The 19,239-nt window shown below is 36.2% G+C and overlaps 1 protein-coding gene across 7 annotated transcripts in view; it reads right to left on the bottom strand.

Annotated features, from left to right (window-relative positions):
* The window catches only part of LOC143226336 (serine/threonine-protein kinase BRSK2-like), a 111,866-nt gene that overhangs the window by 47,299 nt on the left and 45,328 nt on the right, over positions 1 to 19,239 (bottom strand). For all 7 annotated transcript variants that reach the window (XM_076457166.1, XM_076457169.1, XM_076457172.1 and 4 more), the window contains exons 3-5: positions 4,276 to 4,361; positions 2,323 to 2,463; positions 1,076 to 1,226 (exon numbers count right to left, since the gene is read on the bottom strand). In XM_076457166.1, coding sequence (XP_076313281.1) covers positions 1,076 to 1,226; positions 2,323 to 2,463; positions 4,276 to 4,361 — 378 coding nt within the window. The remainder of the gene's footprint in view (positions 1 to 1,075; positions 1,227 to 2,322; positions 2,464 to 4,275; positions 4,362 to 19,239) is intronic.

Raw genomic sequence — 19,239 nt, 5'->3', positions numbered from 1 at the left:
ATCAAATGCAATCTAACTCATACTGCTCACTGTTTTTTTCCTTATAAGTAGATCTATCGTAGAACCAATACTGTTTAAATATGTATTAGGATACACCATTTTGACACTTCATCTTCAATATTAACTGTAGACTAAAACTGTTTGAATCTATCTGAAAGCCTTCATGGAAAGAAAACTGAACTGAAATAGAAAAATTCAGAACATATTGTACAAAATACTTTATGCACTATACGAAAAATATTATTGTCTTGTTTATTTCTAATTTTTTCCCTGGTGGCACAGCAATAAATCTTCGGATGCTATAATCAGGGGTTTGATTCACCTCGGTCGACACAGCAGACAGCCCGATGTGTCTTTGCCATAAGAAAACACACATACTCCTAATTTTCACTAAATTTATTACTTTAATAATAGAACTATTATTGTGAATAAACTAGAAGTTCACCTCCACGTGGACAGTACTGTAAATAGTAGAACGATTGTTATAAAAAAACGTGTTGACATCAAACTTGAGTAGTGGTGTGAAAGGGTAATAATACAGAACTCAGTCTGGATGAGAAGTGAAGAGAGCTTTTCAAGTAGTTTTAATGATGCGTCGATTATTTCCAAGGTTTAAATTTAAGCCTGATCCTTTTTACACGTGTAATAACGTGAAGTTTAGTTCCTTGTTCGTGTTCAATTCCGACACACCAACAAGCTCAATGGTAAATTGTAAACCAATATTGATTAGGCCTAGATTCCATAGTAATAACATATCTCAACATAAATCAATTGGGATCTGAGGCAATGACTAATGAAATTTTAATGAAGTTAAAATTACGAGGAATCATGCAATAATATATATCGTTTATCCAAAACAAGTGAAAATACATTGAATTAGTTCATCAGTTCGCCACCTTTGTTGATAAAAAGCGTTTGCAGTTATAAGCCAATCATTCCTATGTTATTTCTGAGCATGCGCAGCTAGACTGAAGCACAAATTTATCTGTATAAAGTCTACCCGTACTTATATAAATATAAAAACAATTCCTCGATTCTTTTAAACACGCACTATCAAGTGACATCACAGACTTACTCGGATTACTTCTGGGCATGCGTAGTGAGGTGAACCACAAGATGTCTCTAACATCGATCCTTCAACTTGTAAAGACGCCATACCAAAGTCTGCAATACGAATATTATTTTTCTCATCCAGGAGTAGATTCTCAGGTTTTAGATCACGATGACTGAAAGCATACATACAAAATACGATATAAAAAAAGTAACAAGTTGTTATTTACAAGTAACTTGAAGTGTTTTACCTATATAAAGTTAAATACGTGTGTTGGATATGATATAAATGCTGTGAATTATTCACTATAACCGCCAGTTGGTTTCTATAGAATATCACCATGATTTTCTCGAATAACAAATTACCCTTACGTAATAACGGTTAAAACATTCTACAATATTCTTCCTCTAACAGTACTACACAGTACTTTAATAGTAGTTTAACAGCTTTAATACAATAAGTGGACCAGGTGTGTCTTAATGGTGACGTATCGAACCGTGGATCGAAGAATTTTCACATTCAGCAGTAGGTACGTTATAAACGACACGCTCAACTCAGTTACTAGATTAACATATTTGGATAAACTTCTCGTGGTGGCGTGTACTGCTGACTGGCGTAGTACATATACATGTCGTATTTAAGGATACTACGACAAAAAGCACATCCATTTCAGCTACACACATCTTAACCACAATTTTGCCACAAATACACTTGCACGATATTTTACTGTCTTCTATGTGATATAACTATACACTGGCCGACCATTTTATCACTACCCCTACACCAATAAACACATATTAAAAGATCATTCGATTTATATTCCTATGAAATGATTGATCCGGTGATGTGTCAGATGACTGTTCGAGCTTTATAAATGCACAGCTATAGTCATACAACAGTCTGAAACATGATGAGTAAAAGGTAAGATAAATCTGACTTTGAAAAGGATCACAATGTCTAGAAAAGTTCCACGTAATTAGTTTTAAATCCGGAACTTGATAGGACTCTGAGCTAAGCCAGAATCCCGCCCGATGTAAAGTTTAATTTGATGAAAAATCATTCTATTTAAAAAACAATGGTATGTTATCTTTACAAATTCTGCCGTTCCATGTATGTGTTTGGTTGATATTGATTAATAATACCCTTGCCGTATTTCGTTTTTCAAGAAATAAAATCAGTCCTAGATATGAATTGAATATTTAATGTTATATTAATGAAATATATATTTTATTATGTATATGAACAATAAAAACACTAATTATTTTTTTTACCATATGCAATGACTGTGACAGAAATCTAGGGCGGAAATAATCTGTCGAAAAAACCTCCGCGCCTCTTTTGGAGTTAGCCGTCCCTTTTTCACAAGGTAATCAAATAGTTCCCCTCCGGATACATGCTCAAGGATAAGGTATCTGAGGGAAGTAAAGTTCATAAAATTTCAGCAGTCGTTTTTCAGACTAAAGTCAATCTTAAAACAACATCAGTTATTATTCACTTACAAATTATCATGTTTCATTTTGGTGTTTTCTGTCGATATTACACACCTAGCAGGTATTGGGTGTCACCATGACAACGAAGTAAGATGAACTGAAGAAGGTTATACTACAAGCCATTTATATATTATTCCTTAATAAGCTACACAGAGAATACACTGAGAAAAATTTAAACCTCACTTTCCAGAAAGTTAATACTGTTCTATGTTATCAGTAATAAATTTACATGTGGAGTCTTTATACACTGGAATACATTCAAAAGGAATAAATTTACATGTGGAATCTTAATACATAGAATATATTCAAAAGAAGGCACGGCATGATCAGGTGGTAAAGGTACTCGCCTCGTAATCCGAGGGTCGCGGGTTCAAGATGAGCATGATTGGTGTGACGAGTATTCGAACCCGCGACCCTCGGATTATGAGTCGAGTACCTCTTCCACGTGGCCATGGCGGGCCTAAAACGAAAACAGAAACATTGTTTTCAGAAAAACTTCGAAATAGAAGGCCGATTTTTGATTAAACTCTTCATTAAATTTGGAATGTTATGCTTTTTTTTTTTTACAGTTTAAGACTATCACCACGTGCCAGTTTAAGACTATCACCACGTGCTCAAAAAAACATTTTTGTGTAGTGACGATTTAATACGGTTATATAATACTTAAGACAACTGCATTTATTTTCAACAGTAAATTCATCCTTGATATAATTTTTATCATGAGAGACAGTTTTACGTATAAACAGAATCTGTTTATCTGAGATCCGAGCAAAACTATATAGAGTAAAACGCGAGTGTTGTTAGACCACGTTTTAAAAGTTAAGTATTTAGAAACAACAACTTTATAAATATACTGCGAACCGTGGTATTTCTCTGTTTCCTGTTTGAAAAACAACTCAATGCTCGCTTTTAAAATAACGGAAGAACAGACAAAAATAATGTTGATTCTAAAAGTTATTTCGTAAGCAGGATATTCTGGATTAAATTGTTAGGAACTAAGTACAATATTATTCACGTTTCAAAATGTTACGAGACTTAAAAAATAGAAATGGAGATATATCCTATGTTATTATTGAACTGCTCTTAGCGTGACTGAAATGTTCACATTTATTTTTGCGGTGGACGGTATAAGTAGCTAAGAGCCAACAGTGCAACACAATTAGCCTTTTTAAAGTCCGAGAAATAATTGAAATTGAAAGATTAACTTAGCCTTTTCCCTTCACTCGGGTTGGTTACTTTTGCTTGTGATTTATAATGACAGAAACCACATAAACTGTTTCTGTTCAGTAGCCTTAATGCAGGATACTGGTATCGTAAAAGATGGCTGTTTTATGAATTATATTTGTTAGTGTACTGTACATATAGAAAACCTCAAGAAAACGTTAACCGAAAATCTTCAACATATATCGATCCGAAAACCCATACTTATCGTCGTAACTATGGTATTGTTATAACTAATTACAAACCTTGAGCCTTATACATATATATAAGCTTTTAACAATATATATATATATTTAAAATTCTATTTCTGAACTACACTGTTGAAGCAAAGTGTCAACGTGCGTATGGTTAGTCATTTTTAAATAAAAAAAACAAACAGGTTTTAAACGTAATTTTTCTTTTACTGCACTTATCATTATGATAAATTACAAACCTAATGTGTGTGTATATATACACACAAAACAATTTTTATATCAACTGCTGTTACAACCAGCCCACTGTTCATATACTTACAAGTATTTTTTATTTTCGTACACGTCGTATAGCCCTAGTACATGAGGATGTTCAATCAGCTTCATGATGGCAATTTCTCGTTCAACCTACAGCACAAATAGGAAGATAATCAGTTTTTGGTTCCCCAGTCTCTCTCCGGACAACCTCTAATTCACTTGTTTATTCTTCGAGATCCTGCAAGTTAATCTTTGATAAGTGACACACTGTTCACTAACTGGCTGCTCTGAGTTGGTAACTTAAACATAAGACGCTTCGTAAAGGAAAGGACAAATTAACCTCAGCAAAACTATGTTTGTTTCCATGAAAGAAGGGTTTGGGCTGCTCCCTTGTTCGTTAGCCAAGAGAATACAGTATTGAAAGGAAACTCGGAATATATATGGGAAGGAGAATAAGTTAAGAATAAATAATTTAATCAAAGAGATAATTAGAATACGATACCTTGAAGAGGATTTATATTTTACTTTAAAACGTGCAAGACTGAAAATAACTTTACATAATAAACAATAGTTTTTACATTTTTGATCTTTTAGAAATATGGCAACATTTTTATGTCATCACTTCAATCAACTTCACAAACATGTCTCTCGATATAAAATGTACACACTTATTTTACTATTCAAGGTTAAAAGCTAACTTTGTATTGCATGCATTATGTAAACATGAGAGAAGAAACAATTTCTTTAAATTTATTATTTAAATAGGTCTATATTACACAAATATACATTTATCTATCTGTCAGTTTGTTATAATTTAAAAACAAGGCGAAACAAGAATAAATTATACAAAAAACACTACACTAATTGAAAAGATCCCAGGGCACAAGCTATAATGTGGGATTATAAAATGGTAGTACCTTATTTCCTTATATACGTTTAATTATTTTTTACTTCAATTAATTTTTTCTTCTTTACTTTGGAGAGCAGTTACCTTTCCACAGCTGTCTGCAGGCAGTAATACAGATGTAGGACGTTGTGGGATTATTCATCCACATCTCGCTCTCCTAATTTCCATTTCTATATCTATTGCTTCGCTTTTATTTCTTATGTGAGATTATTGGAGGTTGAGCCCGACAGACAGTGTATCCCCACCGCAGTGTGGGTCCTACTTTATTAGTCACCTCCAAATCATAGGGTACATTTTATAATCTTACATTATAGCTTGTATCCTGGGATCTTTTCAATTGGTGCAGCGTTTTTTGTTTAATTTATTCTTGTTTCGGCTTGTGTTTTTAAGTTGTAACAAACTAATATACTTAGTCAGAGGTTTGAATTTGGTGTTTTTGTGATTTTGTTTATTTAACTTCATTACAACGTATTTATTTTCACTGTTTATATATCTATACATATAAGTTACAAATGGGCATGCCACATAGAAGAAATACTGTTCAACTGAGGAACCAACGAAAATAATTCCATGTATAATTTAGACTGTTACTTGATAGTAAGAGCATTCGACAAGAGAACTGAAGCACCTATATGTGTATTAAGTAATAACGGTACATTTGATGCTTGCATGTTACAATGTGCTACAGATTTTGAATTGGCGTTTGTTGTCAAGCGCAAAACTGGAGTTCCAAGCGCAGGGATCAAACCTCGAATTTTAGTCTATCGGCCATCTAGGCGACATTCTTTCAACAAGAGTCAATTTGAATCTGGTTCGCGGCATGGGTAAAAAGGAACAGTTAACCTGCGATATGGATTAAAAGTCAGCTTGATGATCAACATATAAGAGTTTATACTAATATGACATACAATGGTGATATTTTAAATTATAAATACTTAACTAAGCGCGAGCTTTATATTATTTCGATTTTCATGAAACAAGGACACGTTGTGATACATTTTAATTTAATCTTTTTTTTTATTTTAAATAAACTAAAGTTGTATTCAACTATGGTGGGCTTCTAACGCGCCATACAACGCAAACTGTAAGGCTTCATTATGCAGTATGAAACATTTTATTTTAGTTTCAGATTGGTGTGAAAACAAATCCTATGAAGAGTATAAGTTATTCTCGGTGCGATTTTCCAACTGCTCGTTTAAATTGACATTTTCGCAAAATATGCTTAATTCTCATTTACAAATGACTTCTTACGCTCAGAAGTAAAGGGAAGATTTTGGCTCTAATAAAAGTGATCAACTCTGTCGCTTCACCTTCGTTTATAACATTACTAAATTTTGATCAAAACTTCTATCACAAGTACAAATTGACCCAATAATTAATATTAATACCAGTCTAGCTAGGAGTACAGAAAGTCATCAAAAAGTGCTTAAAATGCATTCATTCATCAGTCAGATAAAAGCTTGTTGTTATCGACACTTTCGGCTGAATCCCAATTATAACTCTTGAGGGTGATCCACCGCCTTGGAGATTTAGGTTAATCCTAGATCCAAACACTAACACTGTGTAGATTTCTGCATCAAGTCTTAGTCATTCTGACGTTACTGGTTGGTTGGTTGATTTAATGTTTTATGGCACAAAGCAGCTATGCTATCTGCGCCAAACATCCAGTTAAAAGTTAAAATTACAGTAAATTTAGTAAAATTCATAAAATGAAATTAAGGTAAAACAAAACAAAGCTTAAAAAAAAACAACATAAATAGCATAAAACCAACGTTTACATCTAGTCTGCAACGTTAAGAGAAAACTACAGTAATACAAGTTGTAAAGGACTTTCTGTAGCATAATTGTAATTATCATAACTCGCTAGGAAGGCTAACAGGTGAGTACAAAAACCACTGTCAGTCACCTGGAGTTGGCCTTCCTAGTCCTGGTACTGAGTTATTCGACGTTATGGCCATTTTCAAAAAGTAAAGTAATAAAAGTTTTAAAAGACTTGTAGCAAAATTTTAATAATAATTCGCCAAGGTGACTAACGGGTTGTTCAAACAGCAGCGTTGGTCACCTGGTCTTTACAGTGCTTGTTTCAAGTTATTTGATGTTACGGCCATTTTCCAATTTAAAATCGAACTAGATGGGCTGTGGTTCTTAAGGGGAAATCCCATTAAAAATATCTCATGTATAAAGTAAAAAAACTTAAATGGCATTAAAAATATTAATGGCCTTTAAAAAACTGAGACCATTTCCATGGTGGACAGTGTCACCATCACCAATAACACTGTCTAACGTTATGGACAAACCTTGGAACAAAACATGTTTCAAATGGTGTCGTCATTAAGAGTTGTAATGATGGCAAAAAAGTAAAATGTGGTTTATTATGACCTGAGTGTAACACAGACTACACATTGGTGCATCAGTTCCACATAAAAGAAAACGATGAGTTAAAAAACTGTGACCAATTCGTAGTCTAGTTAGAACAACTCCCTCTTTCCGATCCTTACAGAAGCAAGACAGCCAAAGTCCAATATAGGATTTTATTTGGAAAAGCTTGTCTTCGCGTTGCTCACTCCAAGTCGACTGCCAGCTGGTACGGAGCCAAGCCACGAATACAGGTCCATAGTCCACATATGGAACAGGAACAGCGGTGATAGTGCCAGGGCAGATAGATTTAGCTACAGTGTCAGCAAGCTCATTCCCGCGAATACCAACATGGCCTGGCATCCAGAAAAACTGGATAGAAGTAGATGTTAAAGAGAAATGGGCCAGTCGGTTTTGAATATCGGCGAAAACAGGGTGTGAACTAACGCGAAATTATTCCAGGACCAGTAGAAAACTATGTGAGGCAGTATAAATAGAGCAATTTGAATATTCCTTAGCTTTTATGTGATCCAAGGCAAGAGAAATGTTGTACAGTTCAGCAGTGAACACAGAAGCTGTAGAGGAGATTCTGCACGCAACCACCGAACCACAACAAACCATGGCAGAGCCCACACAGTCACAATATACCTCATGTTTGACGACTGAAATGAGATGTGTCGTCGACATAGAGCCCGTTTGCAACAGGGAAAAGGAGTTGTTCACTGATAGCATTCATTTTTATACTGAAAAGTGTGACACTCAAAACACAGCCCTGAGAGACTCCAAGTTCCTGTAGAAAATAATGGGAAAGTGTCAAATCCACATGAACTTGGAATCTATTTAAAATTTTTTAATAAAAATGGGCAAATGGCCACGTAACCCATATATATGAAGGTCTCGCAAAATGCCATACCTCCATGTTGTATCGTAAGCCTTCTCTGATGTTTCAAGTCGAATCAGGTGGTCCATGGTGGAGTGCTGTCGTCGGAACCCACACTGGGTGGGCGAGAGGAGATTGTTTGATTCGAGGAACCAAACAAGATGAGAATTAATCATCTTCTCTAAGGTCTCACAGAGACAGCTTGTCAAAGCAACTGGACGGTACTTTGAAGGAATCTTGGAATCCTTCTCAGGCTTAGAGAAAGGTAGTACGATAGCCTGATCCTAGGCATCAGGAAAACATTCTCCTACCAGATCCGGTTAAAAACAATCAGAAGAATAGCAAGAGAAACAGGAGATAGACGGCGCAACATGTCATAGTGTACATCATCAGGCCCAACCGATGTACTGCCAGACTGATGAATGGCCAGTTTGAGTTCCACCAGTGTAAAGGGACGATTATAGTCATAAAGACAATCAGCTCGAAAGGAAAGAGGTGATCAATCTGCCCGAGGCTCAATGACTAAGAAGGTGGATGAAGAAGCAGAAGTGCTAGATACCCGGCGAAAGCTTTCACCTAAAGTATCGGCGATGCTCCGCGTATCAGCTACTTCCTGGCCATCAGAGAGCAAGATCGAGAGGGGGACAGAATTATATTGCCCACTGACCTTTCGAATCTTGTCCCACATGACTTTGTAACTGGTGATAGAAGATATGCCGGTTGTGAACTTAAACCAAGCGGCATGGCCAAGCGTGTTAAGGAGTGCGACTCGTAATCTGAGGGTCGCGAGTTCGAATCCCCGTCGCGCCAAACATGCTCGCCCTCCCAGACGTAGGGGCGTTATAAAGTGACGGTCAATCCCACTATACGTTGGTAAAAGAGTAGCCCAAGAGTTGGCGGTGGGTGGTGATGACTAGCTGCCTTCCCTCTAGTCTTACACTGCTAAATTAGGGACGGCTAGCACAGATAGCCATCGAGTAGCTTTGTGCAAAATTCAAAAACAAACAAACTTAAACCAAGACTCCTTCTGGCTTTGACATCTTACACACCGAGCATTTGCAAGGGCCCGCTGGAAAGCGATACGGTTCGAGAGTGTGGATATCTACGAAAAGTATCCAAGGCCCGTTTTTGAGCCGTTCGTGCCATGTGGCAAGCAGGATTCCACCACGGACGAGGATATAGTGGAAAACGTGTCAAGGTTTTAGGAATACATTGAGCAGCTGCTTGTATAATACAGTCAGTTACTGGTGCCACACAGTCGTCTATTGATGGCTTACAGACAATGGCAGAACAAGTTCTGTGAGAGGAGTGAAAGAGAGCCAGTTTGCTTGATCCAGTTTCTACTGACACACCTCTAAGGGTGTGTCGAGTGGCAAAGACAGAGTGGGCACATACTGATCAACCAATAGTGCCACCCCTCCATACACTAGTCCATCACACAGTTTGTCATTTCTGTACAAAGAAAACCGCCAAAAGGTGACTGTATCGGCAGTTTCAGAAATGTTTTCCTGTAAGAAAAGACATACAGGATGGTAGGAAGCAATCAGTGTTTTGATTAGAACGTAAACTTCGATAGATCTATTGTGTCAAGGTGGCCATTTTTATTTTCGTGTAGGCGAACTGGTGGAAAACCCTTCTGTTTACGACCACGCCTTTTTTCCTTATTCGAGGGAGGTTTATCAACCTTCATGGATCCTGACCTGGATCGATTGGGCAGGTTTTTGTTGTTGTAAGGGGATTCCAGTGAATGAGGACATGAACGAATGATGGTTTTGAATCTTGTGGTGGGAGAAGATGTATCCGAGGAGATGCCTGTACCCGGAACCAAAGGAAGTGGATCTTAAGGTTTGTTGGAATGTATGTAAGGAACAGAGATGGGTGTTGAAGTTCACTTATCAATTTTTTTAACCATGGAGGTCAAAAACTTTTCATTTGTTTTGAGAACGGTTCTTTTGGAGGCACACAGAGATCTGTCTGCACTCCCACTGTAGTTGTGGAACGAAGTACAGCAGCATATGTCCGAGATGAAGTAGTAGACAGCAACTTTCGAGCCTCAGGATAACTAATGTCATGAATAGTTTTCAAATGCTGCACCTCTTTTTCTTCCAACCATCTAAGGCAAAAACGAAAGTAAGACGGGTGAGAGCCATTGCAATGAGGGCCCGTTTCACACTCATGGACATCATGGTCCTTGCCACAACAATGAGCACATGTCAGGGAACCACGACGTGACGTTTTTCAGTGACCGAACCTCTGACACTGGAAACATCGGAGAGGGTTTGGAATGTATACCCGTACCCTGCAATTAAGATAACCTGCCTTGATGGTAGCAGGTGGACGTGGTGATGTAAATGTCAGAACGAGGATATTGGTCAGCAGTGTAATTCCATCTTTGCAAGTGGAGATATGCCTCACTGCAGAAACTCATTGAGTGGAAAACCAGCGAGAATCCCTGACTCGGGGATGTTCTTCAAATCCCTCTCATCAATAATTCCTCGTGATGAATTCAAAGTAGCATGAAGCGTAACCTTAATAGGTACATCCCCAATTGCCTTTGAATTCAAGAGGAGTTCACTGTGTTGAGATGTAGATATTTCCACTAATATGTCACTAGATCGAAGCTTCTTTACTGACTTTGAAGAGCCAGAAAGTCCCTCCAGTCCCTTCTGAATGAAAAAGGGAGACACTTGCTCTAAAGGTTTGTCTGAAAGAGAATGTAGGATAAGAAAATGAGGTACAACAGGTGGTACAGATGTTGAAGATTGCTGCTCAGAATCCTCAAGACGTGGTCGTTTACCTATGGACTATTTTTTTCACTATTTTATTTAAGTTTGAAAGATCCATAATAAAAAAAGGAAAATTTCGGTGCCCACTGACCCCACCCACCATGGAGCCGTACGAGGGGACGCACTACAAGGCCAAACAAGGACACCGCAACAACGCCAGGGTTTCGTGAGCACTATATCCAAACACCACATCATATACAATGTCCACAACACCTGTTGAAAAAATCCAACACTGGTACTTGGTTGATCCTAGCCCAAGTGGACCAGCCCGCTGACCCAAGGTGGTACACGCCAAAGCCGCCCGTCTACAGAAATTCAAGGCCAAAGTGGTGTGTTGGGGTTGGAAACCTCAACCACCAGGAACCTCTCCTCCCCTTCACGGGTCGCCACGCACGGCAAACACGTGGGTGGATGTTTAGATCCCAGAGAAGGTAAACTGAAAGAATAGAACCTTCCCTTGGAGGTCCCCTCACCACGTACAGGAATCCACACCGAGGGGCTGACGTTACAAATAAATATAACCGAGAAACATAATTGGTACACTCACTAATATCATTAAACAAGAGAGGCTGTGCCCAGCCTTTTCCTGCGCATCGTTTTATAATGCACAACAACAAACAAGTTAAAAAAAAAAACATTTTCTAAACAGAAGCACTACACGACGCCGGGTGACTTATATTACTAGAACCTGATATGACTTTATATTTTACATAGGTACGATTCAACAAGTATGTTTACCCTGGTATAACCGTTAATCTATAATATCTTAATAATGTAGTCCAAGAATGGCAACCTTTTGGAGTCTTTTTACTAATATATATGTATGTACAGTAACTACTAACAATGTAAAAACACATTAAGTAATCCTGCGGATGTCTGTCAGTGAAAACACGACATGAAACAAGAAGGTTGTTTCTTTTTGGGCCCGGCATGGCCAAGCGTGTTAAGGCGTGCGACTCGTAATCTGAGGGTCGCGGGTTCGCATCCCCGTCGCGCCAAACATGCTCGCCCTTTCAGCCGTGGGGGCGTTATAATGTGACGGTCAATCCCACTATTCGTTGGTAAAAGAGTAGCCCAAGAGTTGGCGGTGGGTGGTGATGACTAGCTGCTTTCCCTCTAGTCTTACACTACTAAATTAGGGACGGCTAACACAGATTGCCCTCGAGTAGCTTTGTGCGAAATTCAAAACAAAAAAAATTGTTTGTTTTTTACACTTGTGCAGTCCATCAAAAATTTGTTATTTTTACCGCTTCACGAGTAACAGAAACGTATTTATACAATTAAATCTGTGTTTCATCGATAATTATTTTTGTAGCTGATGAACAGCCACCAAAACCGGAATGTTGTGATATTACACCAAAACTAAAGGATAATATGACCTTTGCGGTACTTTGGCAAAAACGATTGTACCCTTTGGTAATAGAACTATTAAACTGCTATTATATACGTTCATCTTTATGATACTAGCAAACTCTCTTTGTTAACCTGAAGATGACCTAAAAAGGTCGAAACATTGTTCTCTACTTTATTGTAATAAAAGTTTTAATACCCATACCACCCGTCTTGAGATACATTTCTACCAATCTTTATTGACTCTACCACCTCATGAGATACAAGGATGTAATCAAAAGAACTGTAACTCATGTCTCATATTTTTCATATACGGTAGGTTTCTATGAGACAATTTTCTGGAAAGAAAACTCTAAAGATATAAACAGTTACTCAGAGTACACTATTACCTTTGAACTATGATTTATGTATAAATAATCTTCTTACATATTCTTGAGTAGAAAAATATTAAAGTTTGGTTGCTATAGAAACGACTTAATTTAACAAGCCAATTTACTTAAACGAATAAAATGTTTATTTTAAAATCTACTATTTTGGTCATCCTTAATCAATTAAAATTATCGATTGTATTTTGTATTGTGTTTATTCTTTACTTTTTGACTTTAGAATATACCCTATGTGTTTATCGATGGCTTTAGATTATACCCTATGTGTTTATCGAGCCTCGATAGAATTATGATTTTTTTTATAAATATATTAATGCCGGTTAAGCAGATAAGTGAAGAATACATAAATGTATCATATCAAGTAAAGTAAAGTCACAGAAACAACAAAACGAATTATCTTTACGATTTTAATTAAAATAATGTCGAAACTTTACATGATCTTTAGTTCTTTAAATGACCAGCAGGGAGAGGGCTTTACAACGAAACTCCATGTTCCAAAATAATCGTTAGAAATAAAGACTTTTTTTCTATTTTATTCGCACTAGAAGTTGCTAACGTTGTTAACTGATAGGCTACTCTTATATTTTATGTTCAATTAGTCAACAAAGATCCCTCCTTTAATTCGCTTCTGGAGGTAAAGATTGAAATAGACTAAAAATTGATGGATCCTTGAAGTATTTACGTCTTTTCAATAGAAGTTATACTTGAAACCAGTTCCCGTGCAAAATGTCAAGTCACATCATATTGTGATCACTAAGTTTTCTTTTCTTGTTTAAAGGACACTTTTCTTTGTTAATGTTCAAGTGTTGTTTATTATTAAAAGACCTAAAGGCAAGAATGATTTTTTTTTTTTTTTGCTTCTCTTACACGATGAATGAATGAAGATAAGAAAATGTTGCTACCAATAAAATAAAAGTTACTTTCTATGAAAAATAAAAAAGAGCAACACATTTTTGAAAGCCACTATCAGAACACACAGATAATATACTACCTGAAAGCACTGGTAGTATCTTGGCCTCGAGTCCCGTTCAGGCCTAGTATTATTCCACTGTCAGGTGGAATAAAAACATTAAAGATGTTGTGTGTTATCATATTTGAGAGATAAGTTAGAAATAAAGCTAAATCATATATTTTTAGTATTAAAATTACTTTGGTTTTATCCAACTGTTTGTTTGTTTGTTCTTAAGCATAAAGTTCAACAATGGTTTATATGTGCTGGGCCCAATATAGGTATCTATACCCGAACTTTAGCGTTACAAGATTTCAGACTTACCGCTGAGCCACAGGGGTCTTAATCGACCAAGTTATGGGAATTGAATTCCTTATAAAAATATACGATGCATTTTCAACTAAATATTTTGCGTGTATTATCTGTAGAATGCACAAACTTTAATCAGAAATACAAATATAAACTACTCAGTAATTAACTTAAAAGCACCTCTACGTCATATGTTGACATTTTATGATGTTAACCTATAACACTCATGCATTTAATTATTATAAATGGCACAGAATCGCAAATTGTCGCGTTATTGGTTTTAGTACGAGTTTCTTTGAGGATAGTAATGACAGGATTAATATTTCTCATATAATAATGCTGCAGTATGTTCTATAAAAATGTAGTATATGTCTTGACACTTTTTAGTATTGGAATAAGGATACCTATAGGATTATTCTAGCAGTAAATTCTTTTATGTCTGATACTTTCAGTATGATTTCATTAATTAAAAATACGTATGTATATATGCCCCCCATTAGTACAGCGGTAAGTCTACGGATTTACAACGCTAAAATCAGGGGTTCGATTCCCCTCGGTTGGCTCAGCAGATAGCCCATGTGGCTTTGCTAAAAGAAAACACAAACGCACACAAAAAAACACACACATATATATATAGTGTGTAACAAGTAATAACTGACCTATCTTTCCATGTGACATTGTATGTAAGAATCCCAACTCGGTTTTACTCAAACCCATTTCTATTTTTACAATATTTACTGGCCAAAGTTGTTTTCAACTTCTAACAATTCCTTCTAATGTACCTGTGGTTAAAGCGCTCGACTCGTAATCCGAGGGTCGCGGGTTCGAATCCCCGTGACACCAAACATGCTCGTCTTTTCAGCCATGGGGCGTTATAAAGTAACGGTCAGTTCCATTATTAGTTTGTAAAAGAGTAGCCCAAGAGTTGGTGGTGGGTGGTGATGACTAGTTGCCTTCACTCTGCAAAATTAGGGACGGCTAGCGCAGACAGCCCTCCTGTAGCTTTGTGCGAATTTCAAAAACAAACAAACCCTTCTAATATAACAATCCAAGTTCGATATAACAGCATCGTCTGGTCGGAACAGCATAACCGTAAAGCATGATTATGGTTCATAACAACAAAACTATAATTAAACGATTCATGATGAAGTATTTGCTTATTTATCCCTTTCTTAATTTCACGGGAAAAAGGGATCAAATCAATATTTCAAACGTTGTGACTTGAGTTTCATCAGAAACTCGAGCTTTCTCAACCAGTGATCTACCAGGTACGTTTCTAGGTTTTCTTCAAAAGATATTCCTACAAGGTTTAATGTCCGTGTTATATTTAACAGTAAGCACTCATTTTTCTTCGTTACGGCAGCGTTAAAAATAAAAAGGGTGAATGATGTAGCTTAACCATAGTTAAACAGTGTTGTCATTCCGACCAAGCTTGCTGAGCTGCTGGTGATACTGCAACAAATCTTTGAAATAAACAACCGTTGTTCTGGATACTGACTGATGTGACAACCGTTGTTCTGGGTTTGCCCTAGTTAGTGACTGATGTGATCCTGGCCAGTGTGTTCTGAAACTATAATAACACACACTTCGTATTTGTTTTGGTAAGCCTTGTAGGCTAGTTGATTTGTAAGATTTTTAACATAACCGTATTGTTATCTGTCTATCTATATATAGAGTTGTTTACTTGCCAGTTTGACCTCTATGATTGTCTATTTTGTTATATATTTATTCGGTTATTTGGGATTATTTTCTCTGATAATAGGCAATTATATATGCAGATAGGTCAACAGCTAGAATATAGATGTATATGTACATGCCTACATACTTGCACACCCATCAGTCTGTATATTTATGGAGTTAACTACCTAGATCTGAATGGCTTCACACTATGACCTGGTTGTATATGAAGCTCTTCATTTGTGTATCAATTTATGTATGAAGTTGTCTATTTTTGTAGTAACCTGCTAATCCAACTTGTATTACATTGTTCGTGGCTATTTGTTGATATTTTTTCTCTTCACATTTTCTTTCAGTTAATAATTCAGTCAGTGTTGTTTATATTTTACCACTCTATACATCTATTATTTATCAGCAGTTCTCTCGCTTTTATTTCAATTTCTTATCTTTCCTTTTTACATTTTTCCTTCATATATTCTCATACATTTCTGTTTTCCTTCTCGCCTCACTTATTTTTTCCGCATATTTTTCTTTTCTTGGAGTAATAATAATCCTTAAATTTCACGAATCGGCGTCATAACAAATCAGTAACGTGTGTCCAATGTGTTTTTCTTTGCAAAAATACTTTTTTGTGTGTGATATTGATCAGAAATCCGGCGTCCTCATGCCATCCATGTCTACATCTGCTGACATGAACATGAGAAATCGATTCCAGCGAAGAGAGAATTAAACTAAAGTTTGACCAAAGAACTGTACCGTCTATCTGTCTGTCTATCTTTCATTTGTTTCGTCTTTCTGTCTGTCTATATAACGTTATATATCCATCAATCTATCTAGCTATCCAAGAGTTTGGTTAGTGTTTACCCTTTTCGTATGAGGCAAAAATGGACGTTTTTAGCCAAAATTAAGTGTATCACAATTTGAAAAAAACGCACATTAGCTGTACTGCTAGGATTTCATTAGCATCGCTTTTAATCGCTGACGATATTTTCACACACAGTCAACTAAAATGAGGCTTCCCTGCATTACGTTTAGCATAATTTAATTTTTCACTGCTGTTGATACTATTTATCAACAGATAAATAGATATGGTACATATCTATTGTACCATAGTTTTAAAAGCGACTTCTAAAGTTTCTCATGATCACTTTCATATTCCTTCACTGTTAGTTAGGTTGTTAACAGTTTGGTCATTACTTCGTTTAACCTGACATTTCTCACCCAAACGAGCCGTTTTTACATATAGGTTGTTCTTTCTTTAGGAACACCGCTCCTTGAAGTAGGTTGTTCCTTCATTAGAAACACTGTTCCATGAAGTAGGTTGTTCCTTCATTAGAAACATTGTTCCTTGAAGTAGGTTGTTCTTTCATTAGAAACATTGTTCCATGAAGTAGGTTGTTCCTTCATTAGAAACACTGTTCCATGAAGTAGGTTGTTCCTTCATTAGAAACATTGTTCCTTGAAGTAGGTTGTTCTTTCATTAGAAACATTGTTCCATGAAGTAGGTTGTTCCTTCATTAGAAACACTGTTCCTTGAAGTAGGTTGTTCCTTCATTAGAAACATTGTTCCATGAAGTAGGTTGTTCCTTCAGTAGAAACACTGTTCCATGAAGTAGGTTGTTCCTTCATTAGAAACATTGTTCCATGAAGTAGGTTGTTCCTTCATTAGAAACACTGTTCCATGAAGTAGGTTGTTCCTTCATTAGAAACACTGTTCCTTGAAATAAGTTGTTCTTTCATTAGGAACACCGTTTTATGAAGTAGGTTGTTCTTTCATTATTTTCATCACCTTACACAGTGTTGTTGTTTGAATTGTGAGAAATTAAAAACAAACAAACAAACAAAAATAAAATCTGTGATGTCGAGAAACCCACTTGTTGAGAAATTTATATGCAAAAACGGCTCGTTTGGGTTGATAAAATATTTTACATAGAAGAGCGAACAACGTTTCGACCTTCTTCGGTCATCGTTAGGTTCACAAAGAAAGAGGTAACTGACCGGAAGCTGACCACATGTTTGAAAGGGGTTTCCATTAAAAACCTAAAACAAGACAAAAACATAAAAATTCTAAAAGCAGATAAAGGTAACGCTATAGTCATAATGAACACGAATGAATACATCCAAAAAATGAATAACATCCTATCAGACACGAACAAATTTAAACCAATACACACAAATCCAACAAAGACACACGAGACGCAACTGAACAAATTACTACTACATCAGTGATGACGAGAAACCCACTTGTTTTTGCATATAAATTACTACTACAAATGAAAAAAGCCAACACAATTTCACAAACACTTTATTCCTACCTACGTAAAACCGACTCACGCACACCGCAAATATACGGCATCCCCAAACCTCATAAACCTGATTGTCCATTACGACCAATAATGTCCACATATGAATCGTTTAACTACAATCTTGGTAAATACATAGCATGGGCATTCTCCAAATATGTAACATTAGCCAGCTCATTCATCAAAGACTCTTTTAATTTCAAGTCTAATCCAAATCAACTTAATCATGAAGCCTTAATGGCCAGTTTCGATGTTATATCCCTCTTTACAGAAGTTCCAACCACTGAATTCTGCAAGATAGCCTTAGAACTCTATATCCGAGACCCTAACCCAACTATAGAAATTCCCAGTAACCAGTTAGCAACCCTCATAGAATTCACCACGATAAAGACAAACTTCATGTTCAACAACCAAAACTATATACAAACAAATGGCCTAAGCATGGGCAACCCAGTATCACCAGTTCTAGCCAATATTTTTATGACACAAGTTGAAACACAACCAATTAACACAGCATTACATCCACCACTATACTGGTACAGATATGTAGATGACACGGTTACGGGATTCAAATCTACAGAACACATACTTAATTTTTTCAATCACATTAACTCTATACATCCCAACATTAACTTCACATGTGAACAGGAAGAAAGCAATCAAATACCATTTCTTAACCTCAAAATTACAAGAACTGACACACAATTCAAAACAGAAATACACCGAAAAATGTAAAAACTACACTGACAAACACCACACCAACATTATTTATAAAATACAATGTGATAACTGCCACTACTTCTATATTGGAGAAACAAGTAGAAAAATGGAAACCAGATTCAAAGAACATAAAAAGTCACCTTCACACGTTTTCGAACACTGCAAGTCAAATAAACACAGCATAACCATAGAAAACACTCAAATACTAAATAAAGAAACAAACATAAACAAACGCAAAATTAAAGAAGCCTTACTTATACAACAACTTAAACCCAAAATAAACCAATATAAAGGAACGCCTTTATACCTATATTAATATAATAAAATAAATAAAATTATATATTTAAACATCTAAGCCCGCCCTCTACATTCCGACACTCAGTTACACAACCCCTTTCAAACATGT

Source organism: Tachypleus tridentatus, chromosome 9, assembly GCF_004210375.1.
Source record: "Tachypleus tridentatus isolate NWPU-2018 chromosome 9, ASM421037v1, whole genome shotgun sequence".
NCBI classification, from domain to species: domain Eukaryota; kingdom Metazoa; phylum Arthropoda; class Merostomata; order Xiphosura; family Limulidae; genus Tachypleus; species Tachypleus tridentatus.
Note: the sequence above shows the minus strand (reverse complement) of the source record. Positions and strands in the feature narration are given on the sequence as shown.